Genomic DNA, 21,332 nt, shown 5'->3' with positions numbered 1-21,332 from the left:
AACGTACGCCTTCACTTTATAGTTTATACTGATATATACTGACAATAAGGTCCCAATACTCTTTAATTTCCTTTTGCTTTGACATTGTGTTTTTTCATGCAGCTATATATATACACACCTTACCGTACCCAATAATTTAGTGGTGATAATGATATTAACAAGTAGCTAGCTAGCTTATAACCCTTCCTCTGCTATGATCATCCCTTACGTACGATTGGGAGAAAGGAGAAATGAGTTTGAAGCATATGCGAGTGTACGTAACATGAGAATCCTTACATACATGCCATTATTGATCCTAGACAACGGATCGACACATGCTGCACAGTGGCAGGAATCACCCTTCATTACGTAAGGGACCAATTAAGTAGAGGTTTAATTTTGCATTAAAAAACAAATTATAGCTTAATTATTCACCAATATTCTTAGGCAAGCAAAATACATACCACCTAATTACAACATGCTATGCTCTAGCATGTATAATTATTAGTTAGACCATTCGACCTCGGAGGAGACACCACCGCCCGCTGCTTGGCCTGTAGGATTGAAGAGTAATTAGCTTTGGTAATATAAATATATTTGGGCGATTCCATGCAAGCAAGCATGGTGTCCACATCTCCTATTTACTTTACAAATCGGCCCGGCATGGTCCACGTATATATGCCTTGGTCACTTGAACCGCTCTTCGTTGGAACTGCTATGAATTTAATACATCCCATTATTATGATGTTAGGGAATAAATAAATAAATAAATAAGATTTTATCAATATGTGTATTTTTTTATTTCACGGGATTCATTTATACATTATAAGATAATCTTAATAATAAATGATGGCCTTAAAGATTGAAGTCAAAACCATCACATGCACCAAAAAGAGTAATTGTTTTTATAAACAGTAAGAAATCTTTGCATAATCGAATCTGGGCTGGGAACATTGTTATTCATACTTGAACTTGTACATCCATGAAAGACTTCCTTCCTCCTTACAATCTCTTCTTATATCTCAGAGGATGGGGGAATATATTGCAAGCTAAAGCATATAGCACATCTTGTCTTATCCATTCCATTTGAATCTCACAGTAAAGAACTAAAAGTTGTGTGTTTCGAAGAATCCAATGCTTCACTGTAGCATATATAGCTTCTTATTGAAGGTACGGACTCTATCTATTTAAGAATTCAGTCTTTATGGGCTAAGATACGGATGCTGCTCGAACTGCAGATGCTACTATTGTTCCATTATTTACAAGTTACCATTGTTCTTGACATCCCATGTAAAGCTAGCTGTGAGGAGGAATTATGGAACTACGCCGCCTTTCGCCATTTTTCTTTTCCAAGGACAATACCCTTTGCAATCTTCCATTACCATTACAAGTAAATTGTCTCCAATGTGACCCGAGAAAAGTAACTAAATTAATTAGGTTTTGAATTTGTTTAATAAAGATTACTGGTTCATGTTTTATAGATCTTAAAGTCACTGAAAGTTTATATAATCGTTTACTTCAAGATTTATAGGATTAATTGAGATACACGTAAACTAATCCGGATACCCACATATATGTATATATATGTGTGTGTGCCCCCCATGTTGCAAGAGCATTTTGAGTAATTGAGAGTAGTTTCTTGCACTACTTTAGTTTCAATTTTCAAGGGTTTTCTTGTTAAATGTAGACATGGTGTACGAGTTTTATGTACTTCATCAAAAATGCGTTGTATAATCTTTTTCTTCTTGAAAAATTGTTGTATACCATCAATGTTTTCAATTGTGGTTAATTTGGTTATTTATTCCATAGAGATAGTTTTGAAATATATTTGATGCAATACAATATTTATTGACAAAATTTATTATGTTTGAGCAATTTTTAGACACGTTCTTGAGTTAGCTTATAATAATAAGACTATATAAGCCATCTTTCCAATAAGATTTATTATAAGCTGAATTAATACATTATATACAAGATTATCATGTAAGATTTAAAAACATTATTTTGATTATGTCCAAAATAGCAGAAGATCCATCATATATGTGCATTCTGACACAATAAATATCGAAATTCTTACATTAAATGCTGAAAAATCACTTTTTTTTTCTCCATGATTATATATAAACTTATTTTTCACAATTGAAAATAAAGTGCGCTGATGTTACATTACTTAAGACGGAACCTTGGTATTGGGGCTAAGATTACACATGAATGTTACAAACTATTGATTTCTTTACAATGTGATCCTCTGCTTACAGCCGTGCAATCATGACTTCAAAAGGTTTTGACTATGTATATATATATAAAAATAAAATCCACCATGAGCAAAGTTATGGGATCTGGTTCATACCAATAAGTATCATTACATTATAAAATTTCACAGTTCCGATTAAATCACTGACAAAAAATATATATCAGTTTACCATTCATCAATAATACTAGATTTTATCACTAAGTTTGTTGGTTAAAAAAACATATTACCAACAGTTTTACATACAGAAATTATACTTCAAAAAAAAATCTTCACTTAAAATATACTGATAAATTTATTCTGTCGATGATAATAGTATATTCAATAAATATTTTTTAACTCCCAGTTAAATGCCGAAGGACATTTAAGTATCATCTCATGAGCATGGCATACAATCTTAATGACTTGAAGCTCCCATGAAATTTTTAATAAATGATCAATTAACCCTAATAATCAAGAGAGAGAAGAAAATGTTTGGAATAAAATCCAATTATGCTTGAGCCTTCTGTTGTACAAAACAATCGAGTTGGCATCCAGACAGGCAGCGCAATTGGGGTGAAATTGTCCATGTCATTAGATTTCTCTTTATCTTTCAAGATATGTTCTGGAAAAGCTACCATCTTGATGGAGCAAGAATCACTACTATACTATGTGGTATAAAAGCAACTATTTACTCACCGGTGCGCGCTTCTTAAGTAGTTTAGAGACAATAATTGCTACAAAAATACAGACTTTATTTTTAACAAATTCTCTGTCTGGCATCGACTCACCTCTCTTCAATAATTCTTAGTTCATGATTCCTCGTGTAAGGACTTTGTTATTCGGCACTTATCTTCCCTCTTTCTCCCAATGAGAAGATCTAAGAAAAAATTAGGATATGTTTAGTCGTAGAAATTAATCAATTTTCATTTTTATTTCAAATGGGAAATTTGAAAATGTATTTGTTCGTCTTGAAAATGAAAAAAAAAAGTTATTTTTATCAAGAAAATAAGAAATATGTTGAGGTTCTAACTACTTTTCATAAAACATTGAAAACATAATTTATATATATAGCCATCTTAATTTTTTTTTATTTTTGATAATCTAACTAAAGATTAAATGTTGCTATTTCTTTCAAGAGAACAGTTATCATGAAGATTGCAAGGTTATTAACTCCAAGAATAAATTATATTATATTTATAATGAAAATAAATAAATTTATGAAATAAAACAACAATGAAAATTTCAAAGAAAATAATTTCAATGTTTATGCTCCATATAAAATAAGAATAGTGCTTTGAGATGACAACAATCTCTAGTTGTTGACATGACAGTTAAAAGATCAACATGCATTCACTAAATTCTTTCATCCAGTACATCAAATTAAAACCCCAATTTAATTTGGGATAATTTGTGTTAAATCATAATAAAATATTTACACACCTTCACCCATCCCCTTATACAAGCTAGAGTGGAAGAAAATTCAATATAATCTCACATGGAAGTTGTTTTGCATGATACATTAGGGCTTGTTTTAACATCTAAATGGAAACACTTAACAACTACATGCAAACTGAGCAGCAATAGATCCATGAAAAAATGGCATTGAAGCACCAATTAAATTTTAGGCAAGATTAACAAAAATCAATTAATAATAGGATAATACTCAGTTGGGGATTCCTCGAAAGCAATCTATCCGACTGGAATAACTCTGTGAAGTTAGAAAACAAAATGAACTCGCACCGCCAAAATTGTCGTTGTAGTTAAATTTGTACCAATCAGCTGTACATTAGTTGTGACCAGAAAAAACCTATGAAGTTCCTCAAGGAACGTATTTAAGGGAGATCCAAAAAAAAATGATGAGAACATAGCACGGCTCTAAATAGAAATGACGGATCTAAATTTACAGATTTTACTAAGATTGACCCCTAAGATGGAACCTAAAATAAAATTTTGTACAACAACAATATTTGTTCATTTAGTTCCTTTTGGGCATCTTTGGTTTCGACTTCATGCTGGCTCTCCGAGCTACATCCCACGCCTTCTGCGGAGCATACACACCTAGCTGTGCAGCAAAAAATGACTCGTATCCAGGTGAATCAAAAGCAAAGCCAGTGTGTTTTGATATTTCTCGTGGTAATTGTGATATGGCATAGCTCCTTTCTTCCTGTGGTGTGAGCTGGCTCGCAACCTCCAGTAATCCTGCCCTAGTGTTGTCATCAGGCTCATGCCTGTGAATTTCCTGAACAATCTGATAATCGTAAGGGAAGAAACATCTTTGAATCCTGTAGACAAACAAACCAACAAACAGCTGAAACAACAGGGAAATACCCAACAAAGAAAGAACTACTTGAAAATGCAATTGGTTCATAAAAAATCTATGAAGCTCTTCAAGCTACTCCTGAATCTTACCCTTGGTAAATGAAGTCGCCAAGAAGCGCAACGATAGGAACGAGAAGAACCGTGAGGTAGAAATAGATTGTACTCATCAACACATATATGACGAAAAAAACATTTTCCTATGATGAATGTGAAGAGGGTTAGCATGTATATAATTCCATAATTCTAGAGACAGAATATAATTCAAGTAAAGAGAAGCAATGAAAATGACTAACCCGTAAAACTGAATATACAAAAATGAACATGAACCATGCCAAAATGCTCCCTCCAACACTAATATAATGCCACCTTGTAATTGAATTACATATCATCAGGAGACGCAAGTTGACAGTGATTACAACACAAGTGAAGGCCATCGTGCTGATATCCCATAGACCAAAAATCTTGCCTGATGAATTTTTACCACTGGCACTGGAGATGGTCACAAAGTGATAGAAGACAAGCGATTGATACACAGAAAAGCAAGCCCATGTGATCACAACTCTCCACTTGAAAAAGACATTTCTTATTCCCTCCTTGTACAGTTCAGGGTACTTCTTAGAAAGGGATGCACTGACATCCTGGGAAAACAAATGGAGTTTCAACTATAAAAAAGAAATGGAGTGTAACAAAATAAATTAAGCATCGTGCACATATCCCTCAATTAGCTCTGAATTACCAAAAGAAAATCAGAAGTCCCAACTAGCTATGTTCATTGTTCAGTTAGCACTGAATTTCGAACTGGTGTTTTGGTTACTAAAGTTTGGTTATTTTAAAAATTCAGCTTAAAATAATTTAAAAAATTGAACTTTTTTTGTTCTGTTTTGGACACAAAAACCAAATAAGGAGATAAATTAACATGCATACAATAGGATGCTTTTCATTTGGACCTTTACTCAAACCAGAAGCCAAATCTAGAATGCCAAAAAAACAAATGAACTGAACAGACTACACCAGTAGTTATTATCAGTTCGAGTAAGTATTTTTACTTCAGTTTGGATTGTTTCCAAATTTTGGAAATGCCACCAAATGATTAATTTCATACACTTGATCCAAAATAACCACATCTGGTTGAACAGCTGAAGCAAGAAATTCTAGTCAAATAAGATTTGAAAAGAGAAGCACCTTATCAAAAAGCCCAACAATGATCACCGGCAGGGCTGTGAATATGACATTATACAATGACTGGAACCAATCATCGTAGAATCTTTGACCAGAAAAACCAGTTTGAAAAGTGAACCAAAATTGTGTCAAAGTGAATGTAAGATTCTTGTAAAAGAAGTATGTGATGACCTGCAATAAAGAAATATCAGGAATGTTATCGCCTAGTTAGTTTTCACAAAATCTAAAATTTGGTAGAACCACAGACCTTGCAGATTCTAAGATATGACCACCGTCCATGCACAAGAAGTAAATCTGTAAGAAAGCGAAACTGAGCAATTGCAAAATCACTGGCCATCACTGCTTGCATCCCTTCCAGCCCACTTATTCCAATACCAATATGTGCAGCTTGAATCATGCTTACATCATTGGCACCATCACCTATACTGAGTGTTATTTTACGTGCGCCCTTCTTTACCAAACTAGTCACCTGCAAAATAAGTTCAAAGTTGTAAAAACCAAACACCAGGAAATGATTCATATTTCATATTAATAATAATAAGTTGTGTATTAAGGGGGCAATGTTAAAAGGCTTGGGTTCACAAACCAAGAACTTAGTTCTAATGTTGCCAATCACGTTAATTTTTCAATTGTAAGGATGCCATAGCCATTGCAATATTTATTCCCAAGGACAGAAAAAACATAATACTTTCTTATGATGCAACATTCTAGGACTTGACATTGGTATCAGGCATAGCATGGACAGCAAAATAAAAAAGAGAACAAAACCCAGTACAAGCATCACATAGAAATATCTTCCATGATGAAGATCACCTGTGCTTTCTGTAAAGGAGAAACGCGGCAGCAAACAACTGAGTGACAATTCAAGCTCAAATTCAGCAACATTACTCGTAAAGTTGGGTCCAATGCATACATCAAACACTTCCCATCTATAACAAGTGCCAATTTTGGTCCAGATACAGTGCGTAAATAGTGCTGTGCTTCCTCAAGGCACTTCTTTAGTTCTTTTTTTACTTCTTCCTTTATAAAGCGTGCAATTTCCACTTGGTCACCCTGATAAAGAATTCAGTTACCATGATGAATGATTTAAGGTATGCACTGACAATAAGGTGACTAGGAAATGCTGCTTACCCTGTTTTCAACTTCTCTAATTGCGTCAGTTTCCGAACTGATAATGAACTGTTTCATATCATTGTTAATCAAGTTGCATGCTGCAGGAATGATATAGACACAGAGAATTCAAGAAACTGAAAATGAAAAATAAGGAAATGGCACATATCTCAATACAAGAATAGAGGAAGTTGGTCCAATAGAATAAGCACACACCATAAGCTATATTTATTGCTGTTTCCATCTTGTCCCCAGTTAACACCCAAACCTTAATCCCAGCTCTAGAAAGAGTTTCAATGCAAGCTGGTACTCCTTCTTGAAGCTTGTCTTCTATAGCAGTGCTTCCAATCAAAATAAGATCCTTTTCCACAAGTTCTGCCACCTAAGCAAGTTTCAGAATCTATGTGAGGATGAATTAAAATGCATCTAAATAAAATGTGATATTAAGTTTAACAATCCAATGACTCCAGGGGGAAAGGACTTGCTCATTGTGAAAAAAAAAATTGATTTGTTCAGGATTATGCCATTCAAAAATCATTTAGCAAGAGTTTGTAATGACATAATCTAAGCTCATTCCATTTTTATGCTGCAATAGTTGAAACCTATCGATTAACAAATTTCAAATATTCATTACATAATAAAAAACTGCACATGCATCTGGCAGCCTAACATTATCCCACAATTCACTAAAACACAAATAATAAACAAAAAATTATTTCTTGAAATACTACGTAAACATTTTCACATGAAAGATAAAACATGCAGCTTTTGGTGGCCAAAAAAAAAAGCAGCTATACCAATGAAGATACTTCTTTAGATGTGAGAAATTATATTGTGAAAGATGATGAAAATAATGATCATTCATTAACTTTCACCATCATTGATAAAACACAACCCACCCAACAACAACAGACAAAAATCTGCAAACATTATATACCTCATCTAATTTCTTCTCGCGATCTCTGAGAGAAGATTTAGCTTGGATAAACTTCTCATTCCAGCTTTCATATGTTTCAGGACTTAAGTCCCGATACGCAAGGCAAAGGGTACGTAATCCAGCAGACCCAAACTGTTCCAAATGTGCCCTAGTTACTATCTTTAGATCATCATTTCCGGCAGCCAATCTCTCATAAATTACAGTATCAGCACCCTGCAAGTAGCATGTTATTTTCATGTGAAATTCCAAAAGCAATGTTCATCTTATATGACAAATCTTCAGAATATATTACCTTGCAGTATAGTACAAGTCTACCGTTAGGATATCGACAAACAACGGACTGGCGCTTCCTTGTGCTATATTAACAACAATTATTACAATTGATGTTAAGGCTGTCAAACACAGCTCGTAAATGGAATATCAGTTGGTGGGAAGGATGTGCATTTACCTATTGAACTCAAGAACATTCAGAATTTCATAAGCCACATCTTGGATTTTACCCATCTTCTCCACATGAGATTCACGAACATGTATCATAGTAGGGGTGCGCCTAAGGAAAAACTAATTATTAGCCTCAACAATTATTCAGAGATTTCATAAGTGATTGATGCAAAAAAAATTTCGTGCTTGGCTTCCTTTTTAAGCACAAAATAAAAATCACAATCACAATCGCAAAACATAAGTCAACATGTGACAGTACTCCAATCGCAAACCTGTAGAAGAAAAAACCAAAGTTCTTTGCAGCAGTAACTAAAGCAGCCTCATCAGGGGATGCAGCCTGATATGTGATTTTCTCTGGGGACTCATCTCCTTCAGGAAGAACAGTGTGACATATAGCAAGGCATCTGAAAAATTCCTACAAAAGAAGAAAGATAAATGATTTGAACAACCACGCATTATGGATCAAGGTACATCCTCCATAGCATGCTTACAAGCCAGCGTTCAAGTACCATGGATAAACAATTCAAAGAATCAGGAGTTTTGACAATCCTAAAAAATAATCCTTCATAAGATGTCAATAGAACTTTAATATTCACATCTTCAAGATTGCACTCATAATTTGTATAACAATGATGGAAGAATACCAAAAAAAACGAAAACCCTGATTTCGATCAATTTACTGGCAGTGCTTCAAAGCACCAAAAGCTATACACAAGAAATCAAGAATAAAAAAAGGCAAAAGTCAGTGAATCATGTTTCTTCAATCCAAGCAAGAGGAAAAAAATTGTAACTCTCCTTTTCAAGAACATAAAATTTTCCCAGTTACATTCTTATATGCATAAAAGTAGAACTATCATTATGTCAAACCATCAATCATGGTTTCTTATAATAAGTAGGTTAAACAATCAGATATATAGAGCATCTGAGGCACTGCCATACCCACGCAGCAACAAACAAAAATTCTTATTAGAAATACACAAATAACCAGAAAAAGAGAGAACAATATGGTGAGAGTGACAACAACCAGAACCAAGATTACTGTTTTCAACAAATAGTTCCTATTGAAAATACACAACAAAAGGCTCTATGCTGATAAGAAATACATTCACATAGAGAAACAGAAAATGAATTGAAATCTTGCTGATTAAAAAGCTACCTTGCATGTATCAGAGTTGGGTTCATTCCTCCAGGCTCCTCGCATAAGCCTATGATCATCAAAATTAAACCCCTTCTCCTGAATTGCAGTGGATGATTTCCGCACCTGTAAGAAATTCAAAAAAATATTGAGATGTTCCTGATTTCCACACCTGGAAAAAAGAATAAAAAGCTGATAGGAAGTAAAACATCTTTGCCCAAATATAAGTACTTGTGTTTTTTCAGAAATTGAAAAGGAACACATACTTCTTGAAATTTAATCCCAGTCCGTTGTGCTCCTCCCAGCTCTATTTCAGTGACACCAGAACCATAAACCTCTCCTCCGATTGAACACTTAAAGAACTCCATTAAATTTCTTGTTAAAGTTCCAGTTTTATCAGAAAAGATATATTCAACCTGACAAGAGCATCAATTCAAAATTTTTCACTAGGCATAAAGTGAAAAATAACAAATTACAGAGTTCACAACGGCAGTCCTCTGTCACGATATGATGTGCATAGAAATTTGCAAATTGATGACAGTGACAACAATAAATAAGCTAGCTGAATGTAAAACCATCAGTTTACCTGTCCAAGTTCCTCATTCAAATTGGAAGTCCTAGCCGATGCAGGGGTGTTAGTTTCAGCGTGGTACATATGTAGGTCTTTATTGATAAATTGAGTGGACTGAATAAATTTAATCATCTGACAAAGAATTTCAGACATTATCAAAAAAGGCACATTCAGCAAGAATATATGTAGACAATACTATAGCAAATGAAAATGGTCATAGCCAAGATACCTACCTCAATAGAAACATATAAAGAGATGGGAATTATTGTCGAGTATAAAGTGATTAGGGTAAACAAAGTTAGAGCTGCAACCTATAGATCCGACAAAGGGAGAAAAAAATGAGAGGAAAATGTCGAGGAAAAGCAAAAAAAAAGAGCATAACTGAAGCAAGATTTATTACCACAAATCGGTTGCCAGGGTTAAACTCTGCAGCCACGGCTTTATCCAGACGTAGATAGTAATACTTGCGGTTTATGAATATGCCACTGCAGAATTTCAAAAAGGCAGGGAACATTATCTAATGGCGCAATTCAAAAGGGAGAGGAACAAAAATTTAATAAAAACTCTTAAGGACCACTGACTATCATACCTCCCAATAGCTCCGATGAGGCACATAATGAAAAGCGTTGCAAAGAGAGCAAGTATAAGTTTGTCAAGTTTCCTCTCCAAAGTACTCCTCTTGGAAGGAACATTCATGGAATTCATCATGACCTGTGATTGAATCAAATCATCATAAAGCAGTATGAGTAGAGTGAATCGGTAAAGGACACAAAATGGAAGATACCAACAGGTTTAAAGTGAGTACGACAAGATTTTGTAGAATTCTAACACATGACATTTGCATAATTTGATAATAAAAGTTGTTTCTATTCCTCAAAGAAAAATTGTTCCAGAAAGAAAAGAACACAGTAATCCAGCCAAAGGGAATATGGGACCTTTTCATACTTCCAATCATTGAATCTTTACAGTTCTAACTTTTCATTGAGGATAGAAGTGAGGAAGTCTTGGACAGGTCTATTTTTCTTATAGACTTTTACCCATCTTCAGTATTCCCATTTGCTTCTTTCCCTTTGGACAAAGTTGTCTGAATCCCCAGGTTCCATCCAAGAATAAGGCATTCATTAGGAAGATTGTTTTCAAAATAAATCAATATAACATGTTACAAATGAGAAGACCCTATAAAGCATTGTTGCGAAACATTTATGTTGTGTTAAAATTAGTAGGGACTTGCATATCTACCTTCATTTTTCTTTGTGTTGCCATTTTGTTGTTGGTGGTAAGCATTGGGTTATTTACTGACAAAGATAGAAGAACTACTACTCCATCCAAGAGGTTTTGGGAGAGGGAGAACAGCAAAATGTTATCGAAGTATGATACTTTTGCAGTGTTCAATATGTGAATGATTGGTCTCTTATTGAGAATTCTCAAGTATAATTCTCTTTCCAAATGCAAGCTTTATTTGAAATATGTTTTCTTAGCTTCTTAAAGAGTCCATGCTCCTCCATGTAGATTTGCAAGTGTTTCTTTCTCTGACATTCAACAGGAAAGGTACTTTCTGATATAATTTCTGTACCTTTTCTTTTGAAAGATTTTTTCCTTTTTCCTCTGTGTTGTCTGATCATAATAATATTTCCCTTATTAAGAACAATGAATCTACTACCCTCCCCGCCCATTGTAGAAAAAAATGACAACTCAAGTCAGGGCTTGCAGTCACAATAATATAGAATTACTTTTCTGAAATCTATTGGAGTTAAATCATGGGCCACAAACAAGGAAATCCACATGCATTTGTTACAAAAGTAGAGATGCAATGTGGGTAAGAAAGGATTAACAGAACTGCAAAGCAGTTTATAAACAACAAACCTTTGTTTCATGACCTGTAAAAATAACAGCACCAACAATGTACTCTGTGTTCCTAAGACTACATCCCTGTAAACACAAAACGTGTGGTTAATATGTAAATTCAAGATTAGTTACATCACTGAAGAGTACATGAAGTCACTGATCAAAGAGATTTAAGAAAATGGATATTTTCCATTTGTTTTCTTTTAGATTGAGGATTATGCAGCAGTTATGTGAAACATTCAATAAATATATTCTGTCTGAATTCATAATAGAGAGAATAGGAACATGAATATTAAGATAATGTCTAAGGAAGAAAAAATTGAACATACTCTTAAAAGAATTTGGTTTGGAGTGAGAGGCAACGTTTGCTTTTGGAATATGAGATTCCCAGTGAAAGTGTATAATGAATTGTTTGGTTGCTCACACTGCATCTCACCTGCAGTAACAAAAGGAAGACTTGTAAGGTAATTCACATGATCATGCTCAAAAAGTGGAATTTAAAGCACATGGGAAAGAGAAGAAAAAATATTGCTTAAATGAGAATAATTAATGGCAGTTTTAAGCGATATAAATTAGCATAAGGAAACATCATGTAAAAATATGTTATACCAGCCACTATAAGTAATCAAAATAAAGAAGAGCTACTGTAAGCCATCCACTTCACATTACGTCAGGATTGTTGTACAGCCACAGCACGAAGTGTGAGGTATAGAGCTAGCAATTTCAGACAAGACACATCACAACACGAATATCATGCATTGTGCTCTAGAATGTAATACCTAGGAGAGCAAGGACAAGTCTATTTTTGAAAAAACAAAATTAATAATCTACCAAAAATAAGATTATTGATGAGCTTAAAATGATGGGGAGGAGTTTAATTTCCAACTTATAGCATTTGGAAACAGTATCTATAGCAGATGACCACACTGACACCTGCTAGGAAGCTGTCATGGACATTGAAGGACACCCTATCTACTCACTACTTGCATCCTCTTCAGTAAATAATAACAGCAATGAAAATGTTCCTTGCATCAGGTGATTAGATAATTGTGATTATATCTGTTCAAGACTTCTTGACATCATTAACAGAAGTTTCCTAAGCATGTAATTCTAAGCCTTGAGCATGTACAAAAACCAGATACGTATATTTGTGGCCTCCAAACAGAAAATAACCTTTAAATTCAGCAGCTTTATCAGGATTCAAGTAATCCCACGTCCTTTCCAGTGCCTTTCTGATCTTCAAATTTGTTTCCCCGTCCAAATTTGCAGTCTGAAAACAGAAGGCAAAATTAAAGACAACAAATAAAAATATAAATGGTACCAGCTGATCAGTTCACACTTTAAAGTTTCAGGGCAATAGTAATGAAATAAAGAGATCAACAGAAACAGCAATTGTTATTATTATAATAATAACTATATTATGAGTACAGTAAAAGAAAACCTCGGTGTAGCAGACACCATCTGCATTTGTACTTGCTAGGAAAAGCAGATCCGCAGGAAAGAATCCATCCTTCTTAACCTGTTATCAATGCAAAATAAAGCTTTAAAAACACACACACACAGAGAAGCTTTCACAGAAACTTTTACAGATGGTGATTATAATGACACTGGTTATTTTCCATATAAAACACATGTTAGTCGAGTCAATGTTGAATCCAAAATCCTATTGAGCAGTCAACATAAAAAGTCATATTTAGAAATAAAACTGAATTGTGCTTCCATAGAATGTATTTCCATACATCTCTTACAGTCTCAACACAATCAGCATAACAGCAACATGGTGGCTGACAATATGTATAACAGTCAGAACTACAATTTTACTTTGTGAGGGAACAAAATAACTAATGATCCAAGTACTGTATAGCTTAATCTAGTCACCTTTGACTGCAGCATCATTATAATGTCACTTAAACCACCTACTACCACCACAAGAACAGCAGCAGCAGCAGCAGTAAATCAAAAAAAAAATGAACGGGAAAAAGCCAAGAACAATAACAAGATATCCAAAAAAAATCTCCAGCTGTATGGATTTTTCTGTATAGCCTTATCTTGTCATCTTTGACTTGCACAGCATCATTATAATGTCATTTAAACCAACTACTACCACCAAAATAACAGAAGCAGCAGTAAATCAAAAAAGAAATGAACGGGAAAAAGCCAAGAACAATAACAAAATATCCATGAAACAATCTCCAGCTGTATGGATTTTGCCTAGAATGCTCCCAAATAGCAGAATTATTTCCTCCCAAAGTAGCAACTCCCTAACGCTCAACAACTGTATTTTTCATCACATTTCCAAATTCAATCTTCCCAATAAAACTTAAATCCGAAAATATTTAAAGCCTACCAAGCAAAAGGTAACGAACAATATAACAGGATGTGTTAACCAAAAGCACAAGGAAAGTTTCTTTTTAAAATACTTTCCTTTAATAGTCACAAACTTACAATAACAAATAGCAGTAAAATTGGAATTGAAAAAAGCTGCTATAAGGTGGCATAGCAACATTAGAAAATATGTTAGAAAGTTGGGGCCAATAACAAGGAGGTGACAGCAAGCACCCCTACCGAAACTCTGTAAATACCAAAAAGAAGATTGCATCAACTACTGGAATAGTCTTCAAAACTTAATCTAGTCCTAAAGCACTATGAGCACATCCATTGGAAAGCATAAAATTGCAGCACGCTTGACAGAAGCCTTTAAGCTCAAGTAACCCGTACCCTTACACAAAGGGGAGGTTATGGAGGGATAATGGCATTGTATAAAGTTATTTTATTTTTACAGTGAAATAACAACAAACTCAAGCACACTCACCCTGACAATATCTCCAACCTGCAACTTCTTCCATGGTACAGCCACCCACTTATCATCTTGCAACACGTCTATAAGACTGTTGTTAATTACCATATCATTCTGAAAACGCTTCTGTTGAACATAATTAAGAAACAAAAGAATAGAAAATTAGCATTTCTCCCAAAACTGATGTTAAAAGTGAAGAAGATACTACAGTAATTCATTCTTCAAACAAACCATTGTAAAAGAGGAATCAAAAGACAAAGCTTGCAAAACACAACAACCATGAATAACACTCACCCAGTCCTCAAATGCCTCCTTAATGAGAGAGACAAGCAGCACCAAGCTCAGAGGAACGACATTTGTCACTGGATTAACAGGACTGCACCATCAAAAGAGCTATATTAAGTACAATGTGTATACATTTTGGATGATAGAAAATGAAATAGCAAGGATTAAAAAAAATCTTGAGGATAGTTTTCAAGATGCCCAACCTCGGTGGTATACAATAGCACATGCAGAATCTTAAGAGAAAAGAAAAGAAAAGAAAAGAAAGAAAGAAAGAAATCTTTCAATCACATTAACATAACTCAAAAAATAGGCAATCAAAACTTGTACAAAGAAAAGTGAAAAGTCCCACTTCTGAATTGAAATTAGCTAACTGCTTCAGATGCTTCGTTACACAGGAGCTTATTTTTAGTTGTTTTATTATTTTAGTAATTATGTTTTATTCCATTAGTTAGCAGTCATGTGCCTAGCATGTGACTTTATAATACTGCACGACTAGGATTAGAAAGTTTCTGTAGGAGTTTAATAAAGGCCTGAAATTAAAATTTCTAACTGTAAACCTAGTACAAATATGCTTTAAATCAGATCAATGTTGTCAAGCGGTGCTGAGGTGCTCCAGGTGAGGTGAGGCGAGGCAAGGCGAGGCCCCAGCGCCTTTATTAGCCGCAGGCGTTGGATTTCAATGAGGCGCTGCCTAGGTGAGCACCTTGTGAGTGGGTGCAAGGCACTAAGGCTAGCGCCTGCTTGAAGTTCTTCCTTTTCTGTTGGATTTTCCTTTATTTTTAATCTACCACAAGAAACAACTTTGGGGTATTTTTGTAAAAAACAAAGATTAGGGTAAAAACTTTTTTAAAAAAAAATCATTAAAGTGGGAGACAAACAGACAATGAAGGACACTTAGAAAAGAAACACCAACCACACTTTCTTTTTCAACAATGGAAGTCGAAGAACAACACATCTGTACAGTTAATACTTTAATTTTTCTAAACAAATGCAATGTAGTTTGAGAGATGAGAATTTCGATTATAATCATGAATTGGAGGATATGGAGGATTCAAGTGAAGGAAAGGAAAGCATGGATAGACATGTTTTTGAAGATTAAAGAATAATGATGATGATATTTAATTTTTCTTTTTAATCTATGTGGCTACTTACTACTTTAAATTATCTTATTTTGTTTTAAGGGTGAAAATATAACTTTATATGACTATGTTATGGTATTTTATATTTTCCTTTGATTTTCTAATGATCTAATAGATATATATTTTAGATTTATATAATATAATATTTTTTTAATTTATAGCATATCGCCTTGGTTCATTTGGGCTTGCGCCTAGTGCCTCGGGCATTTTACAGGTTTGGTGCCTTTTAGCGCCTTTCGCATTTGATAACATTGAATCAGATATACAGCCATTTTTATCATCAATAACTTGACGAACTTGGGATTTCTTAAACCCTAAGTTCAGTACTCAGTTAAAACTTCTTTCTTACTTGTTTCAACCCTTAACTCTGCTGATCTATTGTTGTTTTTCTCCCTAAACCATACCACTTGGAGCATATCAATTAGAAGGCCTAGTTTCCTCCATTCACAAGTCCAGATAAGTAATAACAGAGTGTAAAAGTTTGCAAACTCGTACAACAGAACTATCTAGAATATGCTAAGAGAGAATCTTTTTCGTATCTGTTTGCACATGCATTTATGTGCATGATCCCAAACAAACTAAAAGTTGAGATCGTGTCCAAGACATTCGCCTAGGGCATTTGCAGGGCAGACTTTGCTCAAGCTACTGACAATGCAGGTCTATCAAGAAAAATATCGATGGTTACAAAACCCGCAAGTTTGAAATAACAAGCATACCTGATTGGTGTCATTGATAAGATCGAGATCAATAGAAAATAACAATTAGCCACCCGCCTGAACTGCCAGTGTTAAAACACGGAATTTTCATGAATGGAGGTCACCAAAAAAGGATTAAAAGAACCAACCTTATGAATTTTACACTTAAGCCTAACCAATTAAACTAAATTAAATTAAATTAACTCAAATCTTCTAAACCCTAAATAATTAAACTTGAAACTAAAAAAAAATGCATTAACCAACAGAAATTATAACTTCTAACCTGTTCAAACAATCCTTTGGGTACAAATGTAAAGAAGTTGTACTTGGTAGTTGATATTGAGTTTCCCTGAAAACCATATCATATATTGAAAATTAATTAATTAAATTAAATGGAACCGAACCGAATAAAAAAGAATCGACACAAACCTTGAATCTGACAGGGAGATTGGCGTCGCGATCATTGCAGTAGATGGTGCGGTGACCAGGGGCCTGAGGCTGGACTCGGCCGAGTGTTACAGTACGAGACGGCGCCGGAGTGTGAAAGCTGGAGTCGCGAGTCGTTCTCGATCTGGATCCCCTAAGCCTTTCCCATCCACCACTCATCTTTCTCACCAGTCCAAAATTCTTTCTTCGATTTTTTTCTCAACAAAAAAATATGGAATCTAGAAGTTTCTTTCCGTTCATAAAGAAGCAAGTGTAAGTACGGTCGATGAAGCAGAGAGAAAAACGAATTAAAATCCCTTCCCCTGCCCCTCCCTCTTCTCCTCCGATTATTTTTCCTTTTTGCCTTTTCTTTTCTCTTTTACTATTTATTTTTGCAGTTACAGCATAGCCTTTCTTGGTTATTATTGATTTATAATTGATTATTAGTAAATAACTATTTAGTCTAGATATTTGAATATAGCTATAATTTAGTCCTCCTTGTTTGAAGATTTATACATTAGCCTCTAAACTCTTGTTAACAACTAAATTTATAAATTAGTAGGTTACAACTTCCACTCTTTAACACAGTATCATAATGTAACACTTCTGAATTTAATCCCGAGTTAAATTGTATTTTTTTAACATGGATGTTTGAGTTAGTTTGTACGCACCTCGACTAATCACACGGATCTTAAAATTAACAATCATGTAAATCTCTAGTGGCTCTCAGATTTGTAAGACTCGAATTGGTGATTTTTATGGAGTAATTCGAGTTAGATTGTATTTGGTTAGCATATAATTGGTTAGGAAGATAAAGATATGAATATAAAAAAAAATTATTTAAAAAATAATTTTGAAATAATTTTTTAACTTCTCAAAACAAAAAAAATAAGAAAATACGTTCATTATCTTCATCTCTTTTGTTTATAAAGAATAACTTCAAGGTTTGCTTATTTTTTTTTTGTTAGGTATTGATTAATCTTTATTCTTTCCAATTTCATTTCATTTAAATATTTTTTTTCTTAGTATATAATACATATTTTTGGTTTTCAAATAAAAATGAGGACTAAGTTATAATTGAATGCAAAATCTAGTGACCGAAGTATAATTTAATCTTTTATTGGATTAATTCCCAAAACTATTTGTATTCTCAGTCTTTTCCGTGGGTTCTTCTAGTTAGTTTCTAACCAAAAAGAAATCCAATAAACAGTGTGATCTCATGGAACTTTAAGATTGCTTAATTGTGTCAATATTAAAAATCATACTTTACGCGCAATTGGGGCGCGTTGACTGTCGCGCGCAGCCAGCCCTGGTGGGATAGGCATTGGTTTGGTTGATAGCTACAGACACGACCAGTTGGACGGAGTATTTTATAATAGAAGTTTCCAAAAAAAACCCAGAGGAGGGGAAGGACTTCTATATGCGGGGGAGTGGAAGTTATTGAACGGCGCCGTTTATGTGACATCCCGTTGAATTTTCAGTTGGTGGCCGTGGGTGGGACACGTCCCTAAATTATGGAGATTAAGGGTTGGTTGGGTTAGTTTATCATGTTATTAGAGTTTTGGACAGCTGGCCCACGATACTTACCAGAGTTTTTGGAAAAAAAATAAAAAAATTGGGAGTTGCTAATGGCACAGCGTTTGTCTATTTGCACAATATTCGAATTATCCTCGTAAACATCTCAAAAGTTAAACAATTTTTGGGTTTTTAATTATTATTACGATTAACTTTTTTATTAGAAAAAACATCTTTAATTATTACTAGTCAAATTCAGTAAAAAACCGGAAAAAATCATTTTTTTACCGTGCACGTGCAGGGTGTAAAAAACTATGGACTTTAATAGTTTTTTTTTTAGTTTTTGATTTTTTCTTTTAGTGAGTCTGTTTTTTTTCCAGGCAAATTAAACATTAATTGTTTCTAATTTGTTAATAAAGAAAAACATTAAAAGACAAGGGACCTAAGTTAAAAAGACAAAGAAAATAGGTGAAGGCTTTAAAATCTGCATGAAAAATATCATTTTGATCCCCATACTTTCCAAGTGATAGATGTTTGGTCACATAGGTTTTCACAGATCCAATTGTAATCTAAAATATTATTTTTCTCTTATTCAAGTCCCTCGTTTGAGAAAAGAGAGAGTGATGTGAATCAACCAACAAACACCAAGGACTCATTACATGTTTCAAATAGACACATCACAGAGTTGAAACAAAGGCATTGAAAAAAGAATTCAATGCATTAGTCATGCAAGTTTCAGCCAAGGTTAAACTTCGAGATCCTTTGGAACATCGAAAGAAGGACTTAGTACATTTAATTCATGTGCAAGAGGGACCCAGTTTACTTTTATTTGGACCATGAAGTTTCGACAACAAGGCTGCTAATTTTGCATCCATTTCAGTCAGCCTTGTTCTATGATGTTTCCATACATTTTGTAAATTTCTAACTAGTTTTGGATTTTCTATTATGTGTGAGAACATTAATTATTTCTTTAAATATTAGGATTTATTATTTTTATTTTATTTTTCTTGTCAAGTGAGAAGAAAACACAACAAATGAAACAAAAAAATTCAAGCTAACTTAGAAAACATATGTGGTGGCAAAAAAGAGCATTAAAGACAACATCATTTTTCTTTCAAAAGAATGATAAAGAAAAGGTTGAGAACAAAATTCTATTCTAACTTGGAAACCAAAAGGACGACAACTTCTCTTTTAGTTCCTAAAATTATTGGGCAGTGTTATAGGCTATAAATAAGTCTTGTATCATATCCAAAATGTTTGTTCTTTTCTTCTTCTTTTCTCATAACAGAACAAAACTTGGACTTATGAGCTTTATTTTTATTTTGTTAGCTATAGCTCAAAGCTTGTTTGAGCTTAATTAATACTTTTTTTAGCTAGGATCCAAGGGTTATTTAGATTAAGGTTTGAGCTTACTAGTAAAGGTTTTAAGTTAGTTTTTGTAAGTGGATTAATCTAGCCCACAAGGGTAAACTCATCAAGGATAATTTCTCAGAACTATTTAAACAAATCTAAAGCCTAAATTTCAGCACCTTTAATGAATAATACTTCTGAATTTTTTAATTTAACGTGTGAGAGAGATTATTACATTATTTGGTTTTTAAATGAATTGAATCTGATTTATCAAAGATTAACTGGCTTTGTGGCATCATTTGACTTCATTCCAATAATGTTGGTGCCTTGGGATAGATTTTCATTGTGTTATACTCCTATCAAATATTTTTTTGCTTTTCGAGATCATATCTCAATCTTGATTGTGGGTTGTGTGATCACATGATCACGAGGTTCGTCTCAATTAGCATTAGAGCAAGGCTCCAAGAACATGTCATATCATTCTGAAATTTTTGTTTTCCTAGTGTTCATTAAGTTCTTTTCAATATTTGCGTCAATCTTTTTCTTTGTGTCTTTTGCATACTAGTAAAAAAAAAATTAATATTTCATTTTGTTATTGTCTCTAAACATATCATTAGCATAAAAGTCAAAAAAAGATTAAAAAAAATAGAAGAGAAAAGACATTTTTCAAAGCTTGTTACAATTATGCCGCAGAAACACAACTCATGGAAAATTACCTCAAAATTAATTGAAATTTCATACACTACTCATTGGGGGATGAAATTGCACTGTATGTTAAATTTTGAATTGTTTAGATATTTTTTTCTTGAGGTTTTAATTCGGAGTTTAATTCAACCGCAAAATGATCATACATTTCGATAACTAGGCATAAGAGTTTTTTGGGTATCAAGATCTATAGTTTTTTGGGTATCAAGATACTACATATTGAATTTTAGGTCATTCCAATATCGTTAGGTTTGGGTTCAATTCTGGTGCTTTAAAATTGCATGACAATCACATTTGCATCAAGTTCCAAAATGTATTTGTCTATTATTTTTTTGAATAAATTAATTTTTTTCTATTATATTTGGGTTATTTAGGAGTCAAATAAATGTCTTTATTAATTTTCACTTTTGTTTTATTTCGTGTCTTTTTTTTCCATAATTCATATGAATTTGCATTGCTACTCGCGAAATCATAATCATAGTTTTGTTTTGCAATATATTTATTGATTCTTGAGTCTATATTCAAATTGGATTGCATTGTAAAAGTCTCTAACTTTGATTGGTTGGATTTTTAGTTTTAAAAAAACCAAAAGAAAGCAAGTTGTTAGGTAAAAGGCATAATGAGTTTATTAGAGTGAAAAGCCCTAATTTTGTGTGAAACACAGGATTTTT

The 21,332-nt window shown here is 33.6% G+C and overlaps 1 protein-coding gene across 2 annotated transcripts; it reads right to left on the bottom strand.

The window, feature by feature from the left end:
- Positions 1 to 3,946: 3,946 nt before the first annotated feature.
- LOC133697167 (phospholipid-transporting ATPase 3-like) lies at positions 3,947 to 17,491 on the bottom strand. 2 transcript variants are annotated; one of them, XM_062119569.1, is made up of 27 exons: positions 17,095 to 17,491; positions 16,949 to 17,014; positions 16,687 to 16,748; positions 14,841 to 14,922; positions 14,562 to 14,672; positions 13,191 to 13,268; positions 12,923 to 13,019; positions 12,079 to 12,185; positions 11,768 to 11,833; positions 10,494 to 10,615; positions 10,305 to 10,389; positions 10,138 to 10,215; positions 9,920 to 10,036; positions 9,600 to 9,749; positions 9,355 to 9,459; positions 8,471 to 8,613; positions 8,206 to 8,307; positions 8,050 to 8,113; positions 7,758 to 7,970; positions 7,037 to 7,202; positions 6,842 to 6,921; positions 6,524 to 6,763; positions 5,958 to 6,179; positions 5,714 to 5,881; positions 4,825 to 5,169; positions 4,622 to 4,728; positions 3,947 to 4,494 (listed from the first exon to the last, which is right to left on the bottom strand). In XM_062119569.1, the coding sequence occupies exons 1-27, from the start codon at positions 17,269 to 17,271 to the stop codon at positions 4,188 to 4,190; spliced, it is 3,660 nt and encodes a 1,219-aa protein (XP_061975553.1). In that variant the 5' UTR covers positions 17,272 to 17,491; the 3' UTR covers positions 3,947 to 4,187. The 2 variants fall into 2 exon arrangements, with proteins under 2 accessions (XP_061975553.1, XP_061975554.1); XM_062119570.1 differs by having other exon boundaries at positions 16,687 to 16,743; positions 17,095 to 17,267.
- Positions 17,492 to 21,332: the final 3,841 nt, after the last annotated feature.

The sequence above is a fragment of the Populus nigra genome, chromosome 6, assembly GCF_951802175.1.
Source record: "Populus nigra chromosome 6, ddPopNigr1.1, whole genome shotgun sequence".
In the NCBI taxonomy this organism is placed as follows: Eukaryota; Viridiplantae; Streptophyta; class Magnoliopsida; order Malpighiales; family Salicaceae; genus Populus; species Populus nigra.
Note: the sequence above shows the minus strand (reverse complement) of the source record. Positions and strands in the feature narration are given on the sequence as shown.

Excerpts from the sequence above, each read along its gene's own strand:
- LOC133697167 (XM_062119569.1), bottom strand. The coding sequence starts at position 17,271 with ATGAGTGGTGGATGGGAAAGGCTTAGGGGATCCAGATCGAGAACGACT. Across the intron at positions 17,015-17,094 it reads ATCTCCCTGTCAGATTCAAG|GGAAACTCAATATCAACTAC; the intron begins GTTTGTGTCGAT and ends TATGGTTTTCAG. Across the intron at positions 7,203-7,757 it reads GCGAGAAGAAATTAGATGAG|GTGGCAGAACTTGTGGAAAA; the intron begins GTATATAATGTT and ends AAACTTGCTTAG.